The 25,882-nt window shown below is 50.1% G+C and overlaps 1 protein-coding gene across 1 annotated transcript in view; it reads left to right on the forward strand.

Moving 5' to 3' along the window:
• The window catches only part of LOC147736749 (uncharacterized), a 190,148-nt gene that overhangs the window by 38,500 nt on the left and 125,766 nt on the right, over window positions 1-25,882 (forward strand). The window contains exon 2 of the mRNA XM_086952689.1: window positions 5,736-9,035. Coding sequence (XP_086808815.1) covers window positions 5,736-9,035 — 3,300 coding nt within the window. The remainder of the gene's footprint in view (window positions 1-5,735; window positions 9,036-25,882) is intronic.

Raw genomic sequence — 25,882 nt, forward strand, 5'->3', positions numbered from 1 at the left:
GTGTTATCTTGCTTGTTATTTGATGGTCTGTCTCTGCGTTTTGTCTGCATCTCCATCTCCCTCTCTGCCTTTGCAGAGCACACCTGCCCTCCAGCTTGCATCTTTATAATCATGATTGCTTCTATCGATTGCCTCTCCAGATCCAGCCTGCACACCTGAGCTCCCTGTCCCACCGCCTGGTAAAAGCCACTGACGTCAGATATTACCAGTAGCTATAGCCAACTGGCTCTCTTTGACTGCGGTTATGCATACTTAGTCACTAGAACGCACTTCTCAATGATCTAAAGATGACGCAGCACAAACAAACATTTCTAAAAGTGAATCTGATGGGCCTGTAGGCCTGGGTACACATTATGTCACACTTGTGTCTGAGGTTTGTATTTAGGAGAATAAAAGAATTCCTGAAATGATCATTATATGCTTTTACCAAGGAAGGATTTATGGTGAGCACTTCCAAAGAATTCTTGGACTGAGGCAATCTTCTCCCCTGTACTTCCACACCCCATGCAGCTGTTTCTCCGATTATTCGTATTAACCACAATGTCACTCAAAAATGGCAGAGTTATTCCTTGATAATGGGTGTTGTTGCTACCCAACACTCAAGGTCTTTCTTTTTACTGTGCTCGTAATGATGAAAGACTGAGCCAGCCCTGCTGCATGATCCACGCACGTGTGACCTGCAGTTCATACACAATTCTGCAGCACGTGCTCACTGGGCATCTTTTTTCTAAGCTCCCAGGCCTGTTTCCACGAGGGGCTTTCTCTGGAGGGCTCCCCAGCGAAGGGAGCAATCATGTTTCAGAGAGCAATTCACAAATCCCTCTACACCCACCACCCTCCCACTGTGCAGACCAACTCTGCACGCTGGGACAACTTGTCTTTCTTCTTGGCAGCCTTGTTTACATTTTTCTTTGCTTCATTCAAATCACCCAGTTCCCCATGGCATCTGCTGATAAAGCAGGTAGATATTTATTAAGACCAAAGGTGGGAAATCCTTCACGGTTTTGGCAGCCAAAGCCTGGAACAACCTTCCTGCCAACCTCAGACTTACAGAAAATGAGAACAATTTTAGAAAACTTCTCAAGACATGGGTCTACCAACAACCAGACTCTTCTGTTCTGGCTGCCATTTAGTTCCATTCCCTCATCACACTCCACTCTTTTTCAGTCATCTTCCGCAGCTTGCCCAGCGCCATGATGCTCCCCTGGGAGCGAACGTCCGCGCTTTACAAATGCACATAAATATCAAATAAATAAATATCAAATTAAAAATAACGAGACGAGCAGATGTGTAAGCTGGACTAGGGCGCCGAAAGGTTACCCAAGGTCGCAGTAACCAGACGCTAATTTTAACAACCCTGTCGAGACTGCCCTGACTTAGAAGGAATTGTTTCATTCGCCCAGCTCCCCTGCTTTGCTTAAACCCTTTCTTTCTACTGCTACATTCAGGGCCTCCCATTGTGCCCTCTTTTCCCAGCTTGCCACCCTGCCCCACCCTGCTGTTCATACCCTTTCTCACAAGAACCAGAGGAATTTGAAAACTATGCGCAATCAACAAATACTTTGTTTGAATGCCTAGCTCCTGCTGGTTCTCACCCCCAGTCTTTTAAACTGAACTTTATCTGGAAGAATATGTTTGCAAACTGGATCCGACATCTGACAGATGGAGTTTGTTCGAGTAAATTACGCCATTGTCTTACCACTGGGCACAAGTCTGGGCCTGCTTCAGTAAAGTATTTCAGATCACAGGGTTAATGAGCTTTAAACAAAACTCTATGTATGAGGTGAGGTTACGAGTTTAAATACGTTTAGTCCGTATTTATTATGCTCATTTACAGAGGATCCTGGCACTATCATACCTGTACCACCTCGGCATACACCGGGTGTCTGGTGGAAGCTTGGGGTGGCATTGGGGTGAGAAACCAGGCAAAGGGCAGCTGCAGTCACTGTCTGATTAACCAAGCCAAAGATCAATGTGTAAATGCAGAAAGGGCGTCCATAAATGAGACCGCGTTCCTACTCGTCCACGTGATTTTGTATTTCCTGGTAGTTGCAAGCCTCCCTGTGTAATTGTTGGATTACAAGTCCCATAATGCAATTTGGTGTTTGGTGAAAGTCAGGCCTTGTTGGTGTTCTTACACATATTATGGGACACTAATCATCTTTGCATCTCATCAGTCCCAGCCAACACTTTCCTTCTCCCACAAACTCTTTCTCTTCCTTTCTGTTTTTTCTCTACCTTTCTGTCTTCCTCCTTCTTCCCCTCCCCATTAATTGACTCTTTCTCGCTCACTGGATTTTCTCCTATAGCCCTTCAATCTCTTGTTTTTCTATCTAACTGTCTAATTCCTTTAACCTCATTTCCTGGCTCATGCTTTTTAAGTCGAGCACCCAGCACGGCCATCTGCCTTTCCTTTGTCATGGGTAATTAAGCGCCTCTCTCCGGGCACCCTTTCATGTCCGGGGAGCAGGCCAATGCCCCATGCTGTTGCAGTAACAGGCTCACGTTTCACCCGGCCCTTGTACCACTACAGACACAACTTAACTTTTCCAGAGTCACCATCATTTAAAACAAGACTTATTAAATATGCTGTTTGTGTGTGTGCATTTGTTTCCTGGATTTTTTCTGCTTGTGTAACAGGAATTTAGCAAATGATATTCACTCCTGGCCAAAGCACAAGCTGCGTCAGTTTATGTAACAATAACATATATAATTAATAGGCAATACGTTTATTTTTTAATGCACCCTTTTAAATATTCTATTATGTATCCCGTAGTTGACCTTTGCCTGATCACATTTTACCAGCCTTTTATTTTTAATTTAAAGTGAGAAGAGTCAGTATCTACAGGTTGTGCGCAGATCATGATACCTCGTTGCATTTCCGCCTGCGCTATAAACGGTTAACGCCACACCCCTCTCTGTGGGCTCGTGAACTTTTCATCCCACTGAAAGCACTAGGACTGCCAAAGGGACTCTTTTCCTCAGACCCTGCGCTTTGGCAGCACCGGTGGTTGTGCTATAAAATCTACGCATGCATGGGTTTCAAAGCTCGCATTTCGTGTTTTTTCATGTCAGATGATGCATTTGAAATGATTAGTTGGTGGCGTAGACTGGAGCTACTGTGTTTCCTCTTTCCCATAACACTTTATTTTAAAAGTTCGAAACATGCTCTTGTGACTTGGGGCCCAGCATAGTTAATTAAGGAACTGCAATGAATAAGCCATCTTAGATAAAGGCCCTCCTTAACTCTCTCTACACCCCTCTCTCTCTACACCCCCCTCTCTCTACACCCCTCTCTCTCTACACCCCTCTCTCTCTACACCCCCATCTCTCTACACCCCTGTCTCTACACCACTCTCTCTACACCCCTCTCTCTACACTCCCCTCTCTCTACACCCCTCTCTCTCTACACCCCTCTCTCTCTACACCCCTCTCTCTCTACACCCCCTCTCTCTACACCCCCCTCTCTCTACACCCCCCTCTCTCTACACCCCCCTCTCTCTATACCCCTCTCTCTCTACACCCCCTCTCTCTACACCCCCTCTCTCTACACCCCCCTCTCTCTATACCCCCCCTTTCTTTACACCACTCTCTCTCTACACCCCCTCTCTCTACACGCCCCTCTCTCTACACGCCCCTCTCTCTCTACACCCCTCTCTCTACACCCCCATCTCTCTACACCCCTCTCTCTACACCCCTCTCTCTACACTCCCCTCTCTCTACACCCCTCTCTTTACACCCCCTCTCTCTACACCCCCCTCTCTCTCTACACCCCTCTCTCTCTACACCCCTCTCTCTCTACACCCCCTCTCTCTACACCCCCTCTCTCTACACCCCCCTCTCTCTACACCCCCCTCTCTCTACACCCCCCTCTCTCTACACCCCCCCCTCTCTCTACACCCCCCTCTCTCTACACCCCTCTCTCTCTCTACACCACTCTCTCTCTACACCACTCTCTCTACACCCCTCTCTCTACACCCCTCTCTCTACACCCCTCTCTCTCTACACCCCTCTCTCTACCTCTCTCTCTACACCTCCACCTATCTATCACCCTCACTCTATCTATCTATCTATCTATCTATCGCCCTCACTCCTATCTATCTATCGCCCCCACTCTATCTATCGCCATCACTCTATCTATCTATCGACCTCACTCTGTCTATCTATAGCCCTCACTCTGTCTATTGCCCTCCCTCACTCTATCACCCTCCCTCCATCTATCGCCCTCACTCTATCTATCTATCACATCACCACAACATCAATGAACGCCACAGCATCACTCGTCGCAACCACAACATCACTCCGCGCCACTACAGCATCAATCTGTGCAACCATTCAACAACAACTGGTTCAAATATGTTCTCTCAATGTTTCAAGCTTTATTACAAATGTCACAAAAAGATGTTAATATTTCACTTCTGTTCTTGGATTTTTGTCACAATAAAATACACTGAACATCATCTTCACAAAAGTTATTTACAAAAGTTTAAGCTATTACCATTATAAATTACAATAACTTTTATTTAAGTATTAATTATTAAAAAATAAATTTTAAAAAGCCATTGTTATTTGTAATAGCAATACATCTAAGTCACGTAAATACAACACATATTGCATTACACATGCTATAGGTGTCACATTTGCGAAAGTTAAAACTATTGGCATTGTAAATGACAAAGCTATTAATTTAGCTATTTTCAAAACCTTAGCTTGCCTCATCTTCACTAACGGCCCCACCAGACCGCCGGGGATGCCTGGTCTCACCCTGGAGATACCCATTAAGGGACCATCTCTCAGGGAAGCCAGGAAGGGTTTCGCAGCGGTCGAAGCGCCTTGGGACCCTACGGGTAAGTAGTGCGCTATATAAATGCCTATACATTTACATACATTTACATTTGTCCTGTGCTTTTGTGTGGTTTTGGGGCCTCTATTTTGGATACTTCTGCCTCTTGGACAAGAAGACTGCAAAAGTCAGACATGGAGGGAATTGAAGGGACAAAGACTTGTAAGGCAGGAATTTGTCCAAACCCCCCAGTCGAGGTAACTGAAGTAAAACTCAAACGGTCGACTTTGTATCCACATGAATGCAGGTGACTGCCCCACCTGCCCCTTTGCAAGGCCCACAGTAGACCCCTCCTCTGCACTCCCCACAACATAGATATGGGTCGCTGGGCTCTCTGTGAACCCCAAGAGCTCTTACTTCCTTGGTGCAGGTTTAATGCTCAGACAGCAGCTTTGTGACCCCAGCCGCCATTTCAAACCTTGTGGTCCCATTTGGGCAACGATTCCCCTGTAAGAGAGAGAAAGTGCTTTGGTCCAAACAATCCCTCAGCTCTGCCTCATCTCGTGGACTGACATGGTTTTGAACTTTAAATACCCGTTCTGTCCTTAAAGGCTCTGCCCCGTTGGGAAGTTGTAAGTACAACTCCCACCTCCTTTCTATCATTAGAGCTTTCACCAGAGGCCCCATCCCGTTTATTGGTCCCACCCGCCTCTCTGCACAGAGCGCCAAACCCACAGGAGGACTGCGACGGGAACTTGGTGGGATTTTCCTAACTGGTAAGGCTGCCTCTAACTGGAGTAAAAAGACCTAAATCTGTGCATTGTTTACTGTGTCACTTAAAATTAATTAATGCTTTGCAGGCGTTATTTGGGGGCCTCTTTCCTACTGAATATATGGTTAAAGGAAATGGGAACTTTTTACCATGTATTTCTTTTCTCTTTTGTCTGTTTAGGTGTTACGATCAGGAATGCTCTTGAAACGACAGATCTTGAAGAGCCATCGGACCAGAGCCATGTGACTGTAGCGGGCAGAGAGCGGCTTGGAAGCCCCACTACGGCGAGTCTGGCTGCGGCTCCAGAAGGAATCCAGTTGGGTGCCGACCGAGAAGAACCACTCATTGAGAGCGTGGGGGTGACAGGAAGTGCTATTACAAGGTTCGTCATTGTGAATTCTGAAGTTATACCATTGACCGAACACCGGGCAGAGTCCTGCCTCGTGGATCCACCTGAGCATAGCAAGATCGAGAGCCGCGGGAACTCTGAGGTCCGAGTAGTGATAGCGGAGCCCGAGAAGAGAGAGAGCAACGACCTGTCTAAAGCAATGGGGAACATACTGGCACCAGAGAAAGATTCACAGATGGATGAAGGTGAGGATTGCTTTATTGTGAATCGTGAACATGAGATGAGCAGAAATGAATCCTCTGAGGTGGTTTGTGTCACGGTGGATGCAAGCGATAGACCAAGAACTGAGGAAGGGCAGGATTGCTTTATCGTGAATCACCATGAATCTGAGAGGGGACCCAGCCCAGAGAGCTTGGGAGCACTGGAGGCCAACCTGGAGCCGGAGGATAGATCAATGGCAGATGGAGGCGTCGCTTGCATTATTGTGGATCATTCGGAGTGTCAAAGGAGTGAGATTACAGGGAACGTGGAGGTGGTGTGTGTCACGGTGGAGCCAGACACCAGCAATGGTGGGGATCGCATTGCCATGACTCTTCCCTCACAAGACATGAGAAGGAGTGCCAAGCCATTGAAAGCGCTGAGTGCCACCGTGGAGCTTGAAGATCGGTCCGGGAGTGAAGAAGGTGTAGAATGCATTACCATGACTCACTCTGAGATAGACAAGAGAGCAAGTATAGAGAGGTCTACGTCATCGTGTACCACAGTGGCACTAGAGGACGAGTCAAAAAGTGATGACGGTGTGGATTGCATTCTCATGCCTCACTCTGAACAAGACGGGAGTCGGAGTATGGAGTGGTCGGAGACTTTGTGTGTCACCGTGGGGCCAGGAGATGAGTCCGCAAGTGAAGGAGGTGCAGACCGCAGTATCATGAACCACTCTGAACAAGGCAGGAGAGAGGGTACAGAGACGTCAAAGGTATTGCGTGCTGCAGTGGGGCCACAAGATTGGTCAAACACTGAAGAAGCACAGGATTGCTTTATCGTTAATCACCATGAATGTGAAGAGAAGATGGAGGTCTCCGAGGGAAGGTGTGGCACTGTGAAGCGTAAGCATGTGCAGAACCTTAAAGAACAAGAGGGTTTGTGTGCCGTAGAACAGCCTCAAAGTGAGGGTCGAGCAAACACGGAGAGCTCTGGGGCAGAAGGTGCAATAATGGTTGAAGAATCAGAGGATTGCATGATCATGGATCAACTTGAGCCTGACAGACAAAAAAGTAACAAGAGCTCCGAGAATGTGGAGGTTGTGACTGTGGATCCTGAAAGGCTGGTGGTTGTTGAACCAGAGAAAAGCTGTGCCAAGGGCTGGGCCGGGACTGCCAGGCAAGAGAGCTTTAAGGCAGGCGGCGAGGCCGTGACATCGGAGGGCATGCAAAGGAATGGCAACAGGAAAGCAACATCTGTAGTAGATGTCTCTGACCCTTGGAGGCAAGAGATTGCTAGGAATTCGATGGAAGGGCTTGCGACTGGTAAACAACCGGGGCTATCAATGATTGTAGAGAGGGAGAAATACAGTGACATGGAAAACTCTGAGCATGAGATGAAAGCGAACCCCAAGAACTGTAAGGTTGGGTTTTTAACTATGAATCCAGAGAGTTCTTTGGAGATTATGGAGTGGAAAGCTTCCTGTGAACACAACACTGAACCTGGCCTGGTGGACGAAAGTGGGCACTTAGTGGTACAATTTGTAGGTATAAAACCAGAGAGACAGTCCAAGGTGGATGGGTGTTTATTGACTTCTGCTGTAGGTCCTTCAGAGAGTCGAGAGGGCTCTGAGGTCCATAGCAGGGGGCCTGTGAACATGAGATCTGAACATAACAGAGGTACTGAAGGAGTTGAGGATTCCTGTAAAATAGATAACTCCGAACCTGTGAGGAAGGAGGTCAGCGCGACCTTGAAAGAAGAGTGTTTGACAAAGAAGGATGTAAGGGAGAGGCCATATGCAAATACTCACTCAGAAGTGGAATGTTCTGAGATTATTACAAACTCCACAGTCCGGTTTGTGAAATTGAAAGCAGAAAGTAAGCAAGCAACTAGTGATTGGGAGAACTCCTTTATCATACGCCACCCAGAACTTGAGATCGGAGAGACCTTTGAGACTTGTGAGGCAGGATTTGTATCTCTGACGCCTGAGCACACTCCAGGGGTTGGGCCTGAGAGAACCCTGATCACTGCCGGCCGCAATGAAGGGGCTGCACCTGTGAAGCCAGAGGATAGGCCAGTGGTAGTAGAACTGGGAACGGCTTGGATCATGGACCACCCTAAACCTAAGCATGAGAATACTGAGAGCTGCCAGGTAGAACCTCTCAAACCTGCGAGAATAAGGGAGCGGACCTCTGGCAGGAGTCACAACGACCCTGCGAGGAGAACGAGCACTGGGAACCTTACGACAGGAGTTGCATCTGCAAAATCTGAGCGCATTGGAGGGTTTGAAAAATATGAAGATGACAACAGACCAGATGCCATCTCACCTGGTATGAGAGGGAACATTAAGAAAGCTAGGGTCGAGGCTACAAATGTGAGGACTCCGGGTAGGTCAAGAAGTGAAGAACTAAACACTGAGAACCGTAATGGGAAATGTGAGACTATATCAAAGACTTCAGAGTGGGTGAGACCATACCTTAAGGATTACCTGCACTCTGAGCACATAGCCGGCTGTGAGGACCGCAATGTTGAGTCAGAGGCTGGAGCTGGGGCGAGTTCATCGACTCTGGATACCCAGCACTCCGATATGCTAGAAGATATCGAACAATATATACATGTGGATCCTCGGGCAGAAGAGCACAGTACCTTCTCCAGCGCAGGTTTTGGTTTAAATAAAAGACCGGCGTCTTTACCATATGGAGTCCATTTACCCAGTGACATTACAAACCATTCCTTACCTGGTGCAATCCATCCACAGTCTGAATCCCAAACTGAAAAGCAGTGTTTTGTCGTTGTGAACAATGAAATTATCCCTGTCACTGAAGCAGTAAGAGAGTCTTACGGCCGAGACGTCCCGCACTCTGAGAGGATGGAGAGCAGCAGTCGTTCTTCTTCGAATGAACACGGCGCCTTCACCGTGGCAGCATCAGGTAGTACATCTTTCATGAGGAGAAACCATGTTTTCACGCACAGATGCGCGCGCATGCACATATGCTGGTGTCTGTGTCTGGTCCTTGAGGCATGTTGTAGCAACAGGCGGTGGAGATACGCACATACGTACACACACATACATCCTGGGTTTATGAATTGGGTCAAAAAGTCTCAAGTTTCTCCTTTGAGCAGCTGGAGAGCACTTGATGCTAATTTGGCCACTTTCAGAATCAATGCAGTACTGGATCCCAGGAGATGACGGATGATCCGTGGATCCCATGAGATGACGGATGATCCGTGGATCCCAGGAGATGACGGATGATCCGTGGATCCCAGGAGATGACGGATGATCCGTGGATCCCAGGAGATGACGGATGATCCGTGGATCCCAGGAGATGACTGATGATGAGATGATCCCAGGAGATGACGGATGATGAGTGGATCCATAGGGACGATCACTGCATCCAGAATGACGAGGATGTGGGTGGTGATCCGTGAGTCATAGGACAGTGGTTTCACTGAGAAAACTGATTCCAAGGTGATTAGTGGATCCCATAAGATCATTATGGATCCAGTGAGATTATTTATGGATCCAGGAATCTATGGATCTATGGAGATTATCAGTAGATACAGGGAGATGAGTGAATCTATGCATCACAGAATCCAAAGAGAAGATCAGGTGATTCACGTATCCAGGGATATTGTCGATAGATCCAGGCAGATGGTCAATAGATACGTGGAAGTGGAGGGTTTCCCTAATATAGTGCGGCGGTGTGTCTTGTCGTAACAAACGAGTACCGTTGGGCTGGAATTGACAGAGGAGGAGGATGTCCGAGTGTCTGTGGGAAGGTGGAGGAGGTTAGAAAGGACTGTGTGGGATGCGGTGGAGGAAATTCATGAACCTACAGTTTCTGATGGTTGTGGCTGGGAAGAGAGATTGAATAAAGGAAAGCGAGGCCTGTCCGAGTGCCGCCAGCATGCAGGTAGTAAGAGGACCTAAAGGAGGAGGTAATATCACAATGTCAGGGAGTGTAAAGAGGGAGCGGGAGAGTTCCCAGGAATAAACCTTGGCACATCCACCATCATGTTAATAGCGAAGATCAGCAAGCGAGGGAGAATTAGCGACTGGACCGAGAATAGGGGAGCGGTTTGAAAGATTTGCCTGTGCGGCGTAGGTGGCGTTGGTCGCAGGAGTGGTTAGCCGCTAGATTATACTGAATGGATTGGCCTTTACCTTATACTCGGTGATGTCTAGTTACAGTAAATGCTCACTGATGCCGAGTATGTGGCCGGTTCCAGCTGTGGCAGTGTATGCCAGTTTACATAACTTCGCTGATTGCTGGGCTCCTGATGTCTGCGATGAGTATTGTTCTGCCGCTCACACTAACACTTTGGGCTTTGGTTTGGATTAAATGAGCAGGGTTTTGAGACTTCTGAAAGAATTTCCAAAGTACTTCTTGGAATTTACCACTGACAAAATGTTCCAGGAAGACTGAGATGGACATTTACACTTCCGTAATTGGAGCAGGTGTATATGTGTTCACGCATGAATTAATATAACACTTCAGAGTATTTGCACCTACTGACATTTTTCCTCCATAGTGAAAGTGTTCGGACATGTGTGAAAAGCGTCCACGTTGTAGTGTGTTCATCCTGCACACAAATCATGCAGATGTGTTTTACTTGTGAGTAGATCCAATTATCAGTGCCATTTCACGTGTTGCAGATAGTAAACCTGAGTTCGCCTTCTTAAATAGAGGATCAGAGGGTACTTTATTTCGGCAGAAAAACACAGCCATAAAAGCACAATACAAATATTGAAACATCATTAAAACATTTGTCATGGCCTCAGCTGCGCAAAAACTTGAAAAAAACAGCAAACAATATTTGCTTAATAAAAAAAAGGCCATATAAAACCATTCAGAGGAATCTTCAGCCGAGAGAGGGTTAGGGAGTCACACCGTGGCTCAGAACCCAGGGTGGACCCATCAGGTGGGTGCCCCTCCAGCAGCCTTCCCGCGGATGTGGCTTACAGCTTCAGCCTGTTAAGAAAATGTTTTTCTTTTAGCGATGGCAAACTTTAAAAATGAGCACATGCTAGGAGTGTGGGACAACTTACCTGTTGCAGATACAACAGCGCCTCGGCACACATTCTGATGCCACAGACACTCTTCGTGGCACTAGAAACCTTGTGGAGTCGGCCAAGTAGTACTTGCAAAAGAAGGTGAAGTGGAGTAAACTCGGGGGTGAAGTCTCATCACAGGGACAAAGTATCACATTACTAGGATCAAATTGACCCAGGGGAAAGCTTAAACCCACCTCACGATACCAAACCTGAATCAGGCTACAAAGACTCTGTCCCAAGTGGCATCCATCCATGTCCAATACGACTCCAGATTAGGGGTTGTTTGCAAGTAAACATACTCCCTTACAGAAATTGTAGCTAGTTTGCCTTCCTAGCTAACCTGCCTTTTCCTAGTTTGGAATGCTTTTCTAACCCAGGTTAGATCAGCTTTGAATATTGTGAGAGGGAGAAGAGAGTTCCGGTCTCCCCAAGTCAGACATTCCATGCTTGATGTATGCAACCAGGGTATGGCTAAGCCTCTGTCTCAAGCAAGACCATCTGTGAGCACCCCCCTTTTAAGGCCTGCATGCGGGTTTACACAGACAGCACACCATAACACCAGGGGGCAATGTGATAGTCTTCTACAAACCCAACCCCAAGCTCCTGATGAACTATATAGGTGGCAAAAGCTGGGGGTACACCCAGGAGACCTCGCAGAACCCTGTTCTCTTCAGTATGTAGGGCGGTAGTGTTGATATAGCCCCAGATGCCGGCCCCATAAGTAAGAATGGGAAGGCACTTGTTCCTGAATGCTTCCAACAGATGGGCCATGGGCTGTCTGCCGGCCTGTGAGGTTAAGCTGTGGATGTAGCCGGCCATACTGGCAACGCTTTGTAACACTTTATACTTACATGTACTCCAACCTCCCCTGGCATCAAGGACCTCACCCAGGTAAGAATCCTGGGTAGAGGCAATCTGGTGGCCTCGGAGGTATTCGCTCTTCGGTTTCACAGATTTGGGGGCCGGAAAATATAGTGTAGGTTTTCAAACAGTTCGAGGCTAAGCCCAGGGACCCCAAGAAGCTGACAAACTCCTGGAAAAAGAGGGGCTTACTTAAAGCCGCTTGCACCGCTTTCGCGTCATTTCTCCCATGTTAAAAATGACGCAAAAGTGGCGCAAGGGGCTTCTAAATCTGCCCGAGTGTTTAAGCTCTTGTGTGTTCTCTCCAATAAAGCAGCATTATCTGTGTAAAGTAACGAAGGAACTTTTTTCTTGCTCACCATCAGGACATCCACAGCCGAGGCAGAGAGTGCAGCCACAAGACCATTAATGTACAACAGAGAAAGGATTGGGGCCAGTGCACAGCCCTGGTGCACGCCCTTCCCTAGCAGGAAGCTGGCGGTGCGCTCGTCAGCAGGGCCATACCTGACAGATACTGACAAATCAGAGAGCAAGGCTTGCTAAAGCTGGATAGGCCCGGATCTTCCCCCCAAGCAGTGGTGGCTGTTGACATTTGAAAGTGGTGGGGCGTAGCACGCGTACCCGAACAAACCCTCGTCCACCCTCCCCCTCCTCCCCCCCCCCCCCCCCGAAAAAATTGTCTTTATGTATGAACTGGCTTGGCCGTTCATGCTGGACTGTTCCGTTTGGAGCAGGGTGAAGACTGGTTTGCGTACAGCTGGGTCCAAATTAAGGTGACATGGTTTGCACTGTGCACAAAAATAACGAATTGGAATGCAGCCTGTGTAATCACCTGATGAATTCAAGAATTCCATCCATCACTTTTTTGTATTCTTTAGGATGTTTATTGAGGTCAGCTTACTGTAATCCGCCTCTGACTCGGTGACACCACAGACCAAATGTTGTGGCCCCTGGGAAAACGTTTGCTAGTACCCATGGTTCGTAACAACAAATTATTCCCCGAGGGTCCAGCTTCCCACAAGCAATAAGGGTAACATCCACAATTAAAGCGTCACCCCCTAGGAAACATCTGTTCTACATTTATGCAAATGATCTACTCGAAGTCAAGATAATTTCCAAGTTACTGGCTTGTGGGGGTTTATTTCACCAGCATTGGGGGCAGAGACACGAATCCCGAGACACACATGTCTGCCTGGCAGAATGAATGCTGTTGTACATCAGCGCTGAGAGTTGTCTATGCTGGGCGCTCCACATTTTGGCTAAATGGGGAACAGAGGTACAGCTGAGGGTGTGCCACAGAGCACACAATTTGTTTAATAGTAGCTAGGCATCAAAATGCTGCTGTGCTTATTCCTCCCAGCACTGAGGCAGTGTTCGACGGAAGATCCAGGATTGGCTGTGGAGCAGCGTAACTCCCTGCCCCATTCGGAGACCGGGGGCTGCGGCATGAGGCAACCCTCGGTTTCCCAAGGGGGAGGCTACTGCGCATGTTCAGGCTGGTCTGAAAAATGACCAGCCCGAAGCAAACAAGGGTGCCGGCGCCAGTAGCACTGCTGAGCGGCGTGAGCACGCACGCTCACAACAACCCGTTATCTGGTGCGGCCGGTGAAGTTTCTGATGGTGGTGCGCATTGGTTGGTGGGGCAACGCCCGAATGCCCCAATGGACGCACCGCCGCTGCCCCCAAGTCACTCAACATAATTCACAGCGTAGATCTTACGACGCTGGTGAAGGTGCTGGACAGATTCGTAAAGGCCAGGCAGATGGAGTCATGCTCCGCGATATACATGGAATTACCGTGCCCAGCCCCTCCCAGAAACCCTATTGCACCTCCGACAGCATGTTCGACTCCCTGGCCCATGAGCATGCGCTCCAACACAACCCTCCCTGTGGTTTCTACTGCAGAATCCAGTAGGGAGATTTGGGTGATAACAACTTGGGGATTGCGTGTTGCCCTTTTAGAAGATTGCTACAATAATGGCAGTATGTCAAGTGTCAGTGAGGCCAAAACTAATAAAAACATTAAAACAATTGCATAGCAAGGGAACCGACAGTTCCAGAGCAGGTTCACGAATGCCCATAGGGATCCTAACAGGTCCTGGAGACTTATTCGATGGATACTTTCTGATGTCTTCCCAGATCTTTTCCAGAGTAAATTTCACAGTCATTGGGAAGACCACTGCAGACTCCGGGCTTTCCTGGGACGTGCCAGAGCAGTAAAGAACATAAAGTGGCTCCCCCAGGCCTCTGGGCTGATAGTAGTAATGTCTGAATCATCATGGGACCACGGGGTGCCAATGTCCTTAGCCATCTTCCAGACGGTAGTGGAGTCCTTCTGCCTTCTAGGCTGAACCAGTCTTCCTCAGTACTCCATTTGGATCTCTTTACACTTACTGCACAAGGCACCTTTATACACAGCTCTGAGCTCTTCAATCTTCCTGCTATCTCTGGGCTTCTCCTTCGGACCCGGATGAAGCTTGCAGGCACCTTTCTGCAGGGGGAGAAACCCACTCATCCCCCTGCGGTAACAGGTAGAATTGGCTTCATAAGGAGGTTACAAATGGCTAGCTCCAATTGCTCAAAACAATTATCTTTAACCGGCGGATCGTTCTGGGAGGTTAAGCAATTGAGCAGCATATCAAGGTGGTTTGTGTACAAATTATTCGACTCAACCCCCAAGTCTGCATTCCTCCATGCGAGACGAAGCCCATGTGTCTTAAGGACGAGGCAGGGATGCCACTGGCCCTACCACCCCCCTGGTGGATGCGCATGCCCAGCCACAGGGGGTTATGGTCGCTCAATGCTGTTATAATGGTGCCGCCCCATGTGACCCTCCTCATAAAGGCCCTAGACAGAAACATATAATCGATAATTGACCCGTATACCCCTAATATAGGTAACACTTGTGAGATGGGCGGGGTCAGCTATGTCACAAGCATTAATAAGCTCAAGCATGTTAACCATGGTTTAAAGGGCCCTGGCTTTAGAAGAAATCAGAAGGCAGCGGGGTTGTGAAAGACTGCACTACCTAGGTCCGTCACATTCAGTACCAATATTGTCCGCCTCAAATTATCAGCTGCCATTTGACCACAAATATAAACATGCACATGGGGAGGATGAGATGCAATATAATTTGTAAACAGTACGAAGCAAGGAAAGCAGTGTGCAATGACAATCCGTATTCTTTAGTTTGTAGCCATTGTCTTTTATTTCCAGAGCGGTGGTTTGCATCAACAATGACAGCCAATGCGTTTCGCCCAAACAAAGGGCTTCTTCAAGGCAAAGAGTAGTGCCGGATAGGTCATGCCTAGTCGGGCCCCCGACAAGCCGTGGTCAGTGGAATGAGTCCGTGTTGGGATGAATTATGGGGCCTCCGACTCAGTGGTGTGCCTGTTTAAGACTTGGTTAGCGCAAAGAGAATGTATCTTCAGTAGTAATTTGTCAACGTTACTAGTGTCCAGTAGCTCGAGCCGTGTCCGGCAGGCATCCAGGTCTCTGCGGGATAACCGACCTACTGACTTGGCTTTCGGACCACCCTGCTGGGACACGCCCCTTGGATTCGCCCCTTGGACAGGCACCTTGGACAGGCTGCTTGGACACGCCCCTTGGACAGGCCCCTTGGACACGCCCCTTTGACAGGGCCCTTGGACAGGCTCCTTCCAGGGCCGGTCACTCTTTAATCTGAGGCGCATGTCCACGTTTGATCTACACATGGCCACCGATTCAAGGGCGCTCATCCAGTGTCGAAGACATGAGACAAAGTGGTAATAGTGCCCGCATCAATGCCAAGGAGTCTATTATAAAAATAATAAAGAGAACAAGTGTGGCATTGTGCCACGTCAGTAGAAAGGCTTGAGGTTCAGGACGTCCGGTACCCAAGGGGCAACCTTTGCCCTCCAGGGTAACTTGAAAGTGGCCATTACCCCATTTCTTGTCTTGGACAGAAGGGAAGGGACGCTGAGACCACTCAGACAACAACACCATCTTAGTGGAGAAGTGTGGCTCAAGTGGTTGGAGCGGCAGACCCTGATGCAGAGATCTGGCCCGGACCAGGGTTCAATTCCCCGCCTCGGCGGGTCTTGGGCTCAAATTTCCCCGGACCTGACAATTCTCACCTCGTGCCTATTCCAATCATGGAGTCCCACTCTGTAACTCTGGGCAATAGCTTGCTTAATCTCCACAACGGCCCCTCGCAGCGGGATGCCTGGCTTTCACCTTGGGGATACCCAGTAATGGGTTATCTCACAGGGGAATACCAGGACGGGTTCCCTAAGCAAGCGCTGGGACGCTTTCGGGCAGCCATGTGCTCTACAAATCAAATTTCATTTCATTTCATTCATTTCATCCACGCCGGAGAGAAGTGAAGGGGGCGCTGAGACCACTCAGGCAACAAATCCATCCACGCTTCAGCTTTCGTCGCCCATGTCTTCTGCAAACATCACATATCAACGAGCTCAGTTATCATCGTCCATTTTGGAGATAACCCAGCAATGTTCCAAGAGTATTTTCAACCGGGCTCATTGCACTGACTACATTTACAGCTTACAGGGCCTTTTCAGGGGAGACCCCCCAGTTTCATCAGCAGGGGGAGGGTGGCAGGCGTGAAGGTCCACCCTCATATCAAGTCCTTCAGGGGGCCTGCCTGGGCCATCGGCGATACACACAGACCCAAGTCAGTCCGCATCGGTCAGTTCCCCAAAGGTCCTGAGTGATTCTTCACCCAAATGATGTAACCCGGTGGGGCTTGTCCTGCACCTTGTGGGGCGGTTGTCCAGCACCCTGTGGGGCTTGTCCAGCGCCCAGGGTGCCCCCTAGTACTCTGAAGTGGAAAGGTAAATGATCCAGGGCCTATGAAAGTAGCCATGGGGTACGACCTTGTTGGCCTTGTGCTGGCCTTGGGAGAAAGCCCTGATCGAAGTCTCAGCTCCTCTCAAGTTTAGAAAAGTAGCAATGACTCAATCGCCCCAGAGTACCTTTTGCCACTTCCCTTCCCAGCCCCACCTCAGACCCTCAGCACTTCATTCAATAACTTGTCTCTGTCGCAAATGTTTCCATGAATCCAGCGGGTGCATGCAAACATTAAATCCTCTGTTGACGCCATCACAGGGAACATCCTTTTCCACTAAATGTTTACACCGAAAAGAAATTACAATGCATTTTTTTACATCGCAATTACTTTTACCACACAAGTCTTTCCTACGTATATATTTCTATTGGTGAGTTTGTGGTAAGGAGTTTGTATATTTTAAAGGTATTTAAAAAGAGGGCGCTTGAGAAGGGTCGTCTCACCCAAAATATAAAAATTTAAAATATTACCTGTAAACGACATAAATGTCATTTGTTAAATATATATAATAACGTATTCAGAATTAATGTATAACCTTTGAGCTGGAGGTGGCAGTGTTAGCTGTGACTGGATTTACACTGACAGTAAGCGTGGTAAAAGTATGAGTGGTAGCGGATTGCGTGGTGAAAGTATTTCAAATGTGTGTGAATGTGAGTGCGTGGTAGTGGTATGCGTGGTAAAATCATTACCAAGTGTTCATTCGCCACACACGTCTGTGTGTGGCGAATGAACACTTGGTAATGCCATACAACCCTCCAGAACACCAGGTCAGAGGGGGTTGGCACATCTGCAAGCACGATAACGTAGGGGCAGGCTGCAGGTGGGGGAGTCGCACCTAGAAGTAGCATCCACAGCCAGACCCAAGTGGCTACAAGTACTAGGACTGGTACAGCGAGCAGGAGGCGCAACTCTCGTCATCCCTGCACCTGCCGTGCTGATATAGCATGGGAAGTTGCCTGGGATGAAGATGGCTCTCCCTTACTTAACCTTGAATTTGTAAAGCGCACAGCTACCTCCAATGTGGTTTCCCGGCGCAGGGGGCCCTCGGGAAGATTAAGCGAGATATTGCCCAGAGTCACATGGTGCTGGGCTGACCTGCCGCTGGCGCAGGGGATCGAACTGTGAACCCCGTGGTCCGGAGTCGGGCACCCTGGCCGCTGCACCACACTTCTTCTCTTGTTAGGGCCTAATATCTTTCTCGAATTCCCAGCCTCTAGCTCGGGGTATCTTGCTGCACCCAGCAGGGCCGGCTCCTCCATGTGGGCGGAGGAGCATCACCCGCTGCTTTCTCGCAGTGTGAGAAGCAGAAACATAAAATGGTATTCTGCTTCTCGGACTGCAAGAAAGCAGAAGGGTTTGGTTGGGGGCAGGCGGGTGTGCGGTCCTCTTCTAGGGCAGGGGACGAGTGGCTTGCCCACTCTGAGGGCACTGACTGTTTGGTTGGCTCCAAGGCCGACCAAACCAGTTATACGCATGTTCCCTTTTCTCCATGTAGGTTTCAAGCAACCTACATGTAGAAAATGGCCTCCCCATAGACGCCTGTGTGGTCGGCGTCCCTGGCAGTCACAACACTGCCATTGCAGCATTGTGATTGGCTTAGGGAAGGGGAGGGAGGCTTCCTGCTTCCTGTGAGGAGCAGAGAGAGAAGCAGATGTGACGCCGGACCAGGCCAGCGAAGGTAAGTTAAACTTTTTTTTTTTAACAATGCCATTTGCCCGCTTTAGGAACAGCGTACCTTTTTCTTTTGAGAATTACCAGTACTATTGATTGGAGTCAGACTCTTCTGGCTGGCATGTAGGGGCAGAATCAGAATCTGGTATAGTGACCGCTTCATCAGTAGAGGTAGTGGGAACAAGGTAAAGCTTTCTTTCTACGTTTAAGATTTCTTCGATTACTCTCACTACCTTTTCGATGTAACCATCAGGGGCCGTATTATGAAAGTGCCCTGGGGCCGCAACGGGCGCCTGCGCCATCTCTGCAGGCCCACGAGGCACTTTGAGATTATAGAAGGGGCCGCAGATGCTTGTTTGTTCCCTTCTGTAATACCGATAGGGCAGGTGTACATAAAGCGCTTGCGCTCTCTTCAGAGGGCGTTCCCTCCATGAAAATGAGGGAGTCCCTTTGCCTCTGCGCCCGCTCCGTATTACTGATGTGGGCACAGAGTCAAAGAAGCTCTAGGGAGGTGCACTGACAGTGTGCCACGTAAAAGGTGGCGCACTGTTAGTGCATCCCCTGATTGCATCTCTCTCGAGGAGGTGAAGGAGGACCCATGAACCCACCAGACATCTCCGTGCACGCAGGTGCAGTGACTGACTGTACCCGCCTGCAGGAGGATCTCAAATCCCCTTTAAAGGTGCAGGCAGGGTTGTGTGTCCAAGATGGCTAAGTCCAGCTAAGTTGCACATCCTGGAGCTCTGCCGGACGCCGTGGGCCTTTCAGGGCAAGGCCTACACTGATACTGCTGGCAGCCAGAATTCAGATCGCCCTGGATGTGGGGCACCAACACAACGCCTCCTGTGAATCCGGTAGTTGCCAGGTGGCTTGCGGCCAAGGAGAGACGTGGGATAGAGCGACACCTCCCTGGCTCCTCACTGGAGGGAGTCCCCGCTGCCTTTGCCTGTCAGACGTTAGTACTCGTGGGCCCACGGGCGGAGAGGTGCGAGGTAGAGAGACAGAGCAAGCACTGCGCTTGGTGTACCTGCGGCTCGAGATGGACTGCCTGGATCATGGGGCACTGAGGCAGTCAATCCTGTGGAACCGGCTGCCCCCAGGCAGAGCATGACCCGTGATAGGCATAGATCAGAGTGACCGCGCAAGCCGCAGACCCCGGGCCCTGCAAATCTCGGTGCCTGCCAAAGTGATCTAAGAGGGGGAGACCCCTCTCGCTCTCAACTACACCATCGCACCTGGGAACCCCGCTGCCCTACCTTGGATGACGTGCAGGGGGTGTCGGGGGCAGACCCATCAGAGTCCCGGAGACTGATGAAAGCCGCCGTCAGTTGTAGCACGGTTGACCTGGGACTACTGCTCTTCCCGAGCGCTTCCTTCGAGGGAAGTCCCTACAGACCTTGCCTGCAATGTGGGAGGACACACTGGCCCACGGCCCAAGAGGTGCGGAATAAAGTGGAAATAGTCAGAAACTAGCGTTCTATGAATGACAGTGATAGTCTGGGAGGGGGACTGGGCACAGCACTTATACTATCCCGACCGGGCCCCCGAGCCCTCGCGGCCCGCTGGACTAGGTCCCCCTTGATTTGGATTTGACTTGGTTCCCCGCCCTCTCCGTGTGGTGGTCTCATCAGCTTCACCTGGCTGCCAACATTCTGCGCTGTCTAAGGCACCTGGTACTGCGGATGCCACCCTTTGAGGGCCAGGTGATTTAACATCTTCATTCCTGCGCTACACGCCTGGCATTATGGATCAGCCCAATGACGTATCCTAGGGATGTGGGAGACGAGGGTCGCTCAAGTGACCTTCTGCAGTTCACAAGTGGTGAGCCAGCCTGCCTCTATGACAGAGAGCCCCTCCTCATCCGCTTCCACTCAGCACAGACATTGGCAGCAGACCCATCGTGGTCAGCGGATACCCCCCCATGGACCCTGAGTTGGCAGTCACAATTGGACACCACAGCGTGACCTGGGCACTGTGGGTAATCGCACAGCAAACTTGCATCACTTAAACTCTGTTGGTTGCATCCCCACCTGCAGCCTACCCTCACTGTTAGTTGTGGGGCAACAGTGGCAGAGTTCTCTCATAGTACCACCCGGAGAGCTCACCAGTCCTGGCTGCGATGGCCTCTGATAAGTGGGAACGGTGGTGGCTAGTGAGGCTCCGCTCCTTCACGGCGGTATGTCTTCTCTTCGGACTACAATGATTGAGCCCTCAGTGAAGGACATTTTCACTAAATCTGCTCCTAGGAAGGGCGAGGGAATGAGCGGCCATAGGCAATAAAACCTACAAACGGATGCTACAGGTGTCGGTTGTCCAGAAGGTGAGGACTTCCCTATACCCAAAACCTTTCTGGAACACCCATTTGGAACACTCCGGGAAGATTTTGCTAGTCTTAAGAGGTAAATTGCAACTGACATCAAGGAGCTGAAATGAAATTAAATACCAGCATTTGTAAAGCGCACAACTACCTCCAGAGAGGTGTCCCGGCATTGGGGGCAGTCAGGAAGATTAAGCAAGTTATTGCCCAGTGTAACCGTGAGGCCCTGTGTTCCGGAGTCAGCCACCCTTGCCGCTGCACCACACCTCTTCCCAAGATGTAGAAACAGTGGGTATGAGAGTAGCTGCACTAGAAGAGGGACAGGACACATTTGAGAAGGAGCTAGAGGGACATTGACAGGAATGAATGGCTTATGCTACTCCAATCTGGACCCTCAATACCACCTCGAGGACCTGGAAAACAGATCCTGCCGCTCCAATATACGGATCAGGGGCGTCCTGTTCCAAGCAATCTCTGATTCTTTAAACAACTTCCTTGTTCGCCTTTTCAGATAGGTTGCCCCATCACTGCAGGATGAGGTGATCGTCTTGGACTGGGCCCACCGCGCCAGTTACCTGTCTACTGCGCCAGGACAACCACAAGAGATAGTGACCTGCCTTCACTCCTACCCCCAGAAAGAAAAGATAATGTCTGCGGCATGAGATCAATCCTCTATCACCTTTGATGGTCACTGCTTGTGGCTTCACCAGGACCTGTCCCTAATGACATTGCAACGCAGAAGAGAGCTTAGGCCCTTCACTGACCTTCTTTGGGATAAAAATATTAAATACAAGTGGGGGCACCCGTCCCGACTTCAGTTTGTGTGGCGGGAGGAGACCTGTATAGTGCGGTCTTTGGAGGACGCTTGGGCACTTCTGTGGATGCCGAGCCTGAACCCTTCCCTGAAGGCCGCCTCCCCGCGTCGGGATCCCACAGCGGATGCCCCGACCTCAAGGCGCTCCAGGCGACGACGAGTGACGGTCCTGAGCAAGCCAACTGAACATACAGTCGAGAAGCGCACAACAAACTAATCCAGCAGCTCCAGCGAACTGGTGAATCTGACCAAACAGACAGAGGCAACTGATAGTCTTTCGCTGCTCCACCTTCGCACCACCCCTCACCCAGCACTCATGCAACGCGCCGATCCGTGAGGGATGTGTGACCAAATCCAGTGTTGGCCTTTAACTGCAGACTTTATTTTCCGTCAGGGCTCCCCCCTTGCAACTACTACTTAGTTGATCTAGCCGGCAGCATGGCCCCTTGTGCATACCAATTGTTTGTCCCCAGATGGGGGAATTTTTTGGGTTGTTGTTTCCTCTCCTACCGGAATGTTATATCCTTTGCTTTTTGTGATCTCTTTCTCTACTCTCTCTCTATTACTGCCCTACTATACTCCCCTCTGAGACTTTGGCGCTCTTCCCTGGGGGCCGTCTCCTCTCACATCTGCTCTGAAATAATGGTGTGGTGCTAAATATCCTTAGCCTCAATATGCGAGGTATTAATGCACCGTATAGATGCCTGACAGTCCTTACATCTCTGTGGGACTCCAAGTGGGGTATATGCATGTTACAAGAAATGCACCTACTGCAAAGTGACTGGCGAAGGCTCTGCTCCCGATGGTTAGACTGCCAGTTTTTCTCTTCAGAGGGCTACAAGAGACCAGGGGTGGCTGTCCTGTTGGCCACGCATTTCTCGGGAAGGGTGGTGTGTACTCCATCAGACATTTCGGATAGACTGTTAGCTTTGCAGGTCCTCTTTGCGGGTACCACCTACACAATTTCCACGATCTACACCCCAAACATCGGCCAGGATTCCTTTACTAGGGACTCCCTGAGCCAACTTTTGTTGCAGGCCGACAAAGGTATACTAGTCGGGGGAGATTTCAACATTGTAATGGACACACACACAGATCGCACCTCACCCAGAGCGAGGCAATCCTTGCGATTCTCTACGGCCCAAAGGCTCTGGTTGGAGGAAGTGGGTCTGACAGACATTTGGCAACACAGGCCCCCTTCGGCATTGGAATAAAAGTGTTTTTTCGGCTGCACACCAAACATATGCTCGCATTGACTATTTCCTCACAGCACCTGAACTCACCCACAACACTGTCTCAGTGGGTTTGGGGGGGCAGCCCTCTGACCATTCCCCCATCATCCTACACCTTGATCTACTGGGGCAGGCATGAGCCGCACTGACGCCTTTATACAAGACCCCTAATACATAAATGATACGCCAGTGACTACCCCAGCCAACTTGTGTTATACACTTAAAGTGGTAATTAGGGGACAATTCATTGCAATAGGTACGGCTCATCACAGAGAGAGGCAGACTAAACCCGGTCAGCTAGAGGCACAAGTTAAAGAACTTGGAGCCAAGCACATACATACCGGGTCGGTGTCAATAAGCCGGCACCTAACTGCAGCTCGGAAACAACTCCGGCAGTTGGACTTGGGCAGGGAGAAGTACGCCCTACTCCGTATTCGCCAAAAAATACTATGCTGGGGGAATAGAGCAGGGCAGATGCTCGCACACACTTTGCCTCCAAGCGCAGGACATGGAGCAAAGTGTTTCAGCGACAGTGAAAGCGGATGGGGTTCGCCTCCATTGAGACTTAGAAATTGCCGAAGCTTTCTGTGTGTTCTATGAGTCTCTATACACAGCGGAGCCTCGGGTGGACTCGGGTGCTCATGCCTATCTAGCACTTGTGCCTCAAGCCAACACAGGGGCATCTATGTTCATGCCCTGGACGCAGAGATCACCAAACAAGAAGTTTTAACTGCTGTCCAGAATTTACGGCCTACTAAGGCACCAGGTCTGGATGGCTACAGCGTGGAATTCTAGAAGACTTTCACCCCCGATTTCCCCCCTCCCCCCTCTTTGCCCACTTGTTTAATACCCTTTGTTAGACAGGAACCCGGAGGGTCGGCCGAGCAAGGGGGAGAGGCCTCCTAGCGAGGGCCCTCTCCTTCAATCGTACGGACGAGCAACTACCCCCCCACAGATGGACGCCACACAAAGATAGGTTCTGTACACTTTTATCGGTATTCTTAGGCAGGTTAAACTTGACGATACAGCAGGACGAGGATACGATGATCCCTTCAATTCTAGTCTCTTGGGAAAGGGGGTAGTGGGACAGTCTCAGTACCGGTCTGGTACAGGGGTAGCTGGTGTATAGCTCTCAATCCTCGAGCTGGTGGGTTCGCAAGTAGGAGCCGCGGCAGCACCAGCAGGCCTTCAAGGATGGTCTACGAAGAGGAGCCGCGGCAGCGCCAGCAGGCCTCCAAAGATGGTTCACGAGGATGGGCCGCGGCAGCGCCAGCAGGCCTTCGAAGATGGTTCACGAGGATGGGCCGCGGCAGCGCCAGCAGGCCTACGAAGAGGGTTCACGAGGATGGGCCGCGGCAGCGCCAGCAGGCCTACGAAGATGGTTTACGAGGATGGGCCGCGGCAGCAGGCCTACGAACATGGTTCACGAGGATGAGCCGCGGCAGCGCCAGCAGGCCTTCAAAGATGGTTCACGAGGATGAGCCGCGGCAGCGCCAGCAGGCCTTCAAAGATGGTTCACGAGGATGAGCCGCGGCAGCGCCAGCAGGCCTTCAAAGATAGTTCACGAAGAGGAGCCGCGGCAGCGCCAGCAGGCCTCCAAGGATGAGTTTGTCTCGGTGTCTCTCGACTCCAGGATACAACTGGCTTCCTGCTCTGGAGCTACCCCAGTTATAGGTCTGGCGCCCTTTGATGTCCGGACCCTCGCACTTGGAGGTCGGGGGGTCCGGGATGAGGGAGTCCAGACACCCAGCAGGGGGGTGGAGCCAGCGCCCAGGGAGGCTGGGAGTGATCGAAACCTGGTGGAGGGGAGCCATTGACACTCCTTCTTCCATTGATTCGCCAAGTGGTCTCTTTACCCCCTGGGTGGACGGTGGTGCCTCGATGTCGGGGCTTGGCTGGGCCTGAGGCTGAGGTCGACCCGTGGCCACGCGGCCTGGTCGTGGCGGGTCCAAGATGGCGGCTGGGCCGGGGACGGTGGTTTGGGAAGGAACCCTGGCCAGTCGAGAATGTGGTGGGTATGAGCCGGGGTCCCGTGGGGGAAGAGCTGGGGGTTGACCCGGCGGCTGCAGGTGTGGTTCTTGTCCGGGGAACAGGGGTAGCAGTGATCCGAGACCCGCCATGCGGGGAGGTGTCGGGCCTGCCACGAGGCCTGTCCAACACCCTTAGTGACACAGGTGCCCTGCCTGACTCAATGTGCATGGCCACAATTACGGTGATTCCCAAAATGGGCAAGGACACCAAATATTGTGCCTCCTATTGTACGAACTCCCTCTTGAATGTTGATGCAAAACGCATTGCCAGTGTACCTGCCCGCAGGGTAGCTCCCTATGTGCAAGGTTTAGTGGATCCCGACCAAGCCGGGTTCATCCCGGAACGAGGGTGCAGAGATGACATCGAACGTCTGTGTCACCGTCACCTGGTGGACAAAGTTCATCGCACCCAGTCACCTGCGGTCCTCCTATTGATCGATGCCGAAAAGGCCTTTGATTGAGTGCACTGGCCCTTCATGCATACAGTGCTGCAGAGGGTGGGTGTGGGCGCCTGGTTCTGCAAAGAGGTCCAGGAGTGCGACCAGGCCCCCAGGGGAAGGGTACACTTAACGGAATGGACACCCTATGAATTAATATTCAAGGACAAGTAATAATCAGAAGTAGTTAAAAGAATGCGGATCAAATAAGGATCGCTCCAATGCTGCTGTGATAAGGTGTACCTGTTGAATTAGGAATGCTCTTTAGATAATAGGCGATCGAGCATCCATTTAAGTAGTATGGGCTGTTAGAAATAATGAACGAATGTTCAACCGATTATTTCCAATGTTTTGTAGATATTTGTGTATGTGATGTTTGTTTTGTAAATAGTGTAATATATATGTTTATACTATGCAAAAGAAAGTGAAAAAATTGAAATACAAGATACTGTGAAAATACTATAAAGTTCCAAAAAAGGAAGACATAGCCGGTGAATATAATTCATTTATTGAG

This window comes from Lissotriton vulgaris, chromosome 1_2 (genome assembly GCF_964263255.1).
Source record: "Lissotriton vulgaris chromosome 1_2, aLisVul1.2, whole genome shotgun sequence".
Classification (NCBI taxonomy): Eukaryota; Metazoa; Chordata; class Amphibia; order Caudata; family Salamandridae; genus Lissotriton; species Lissotriton vulgaris.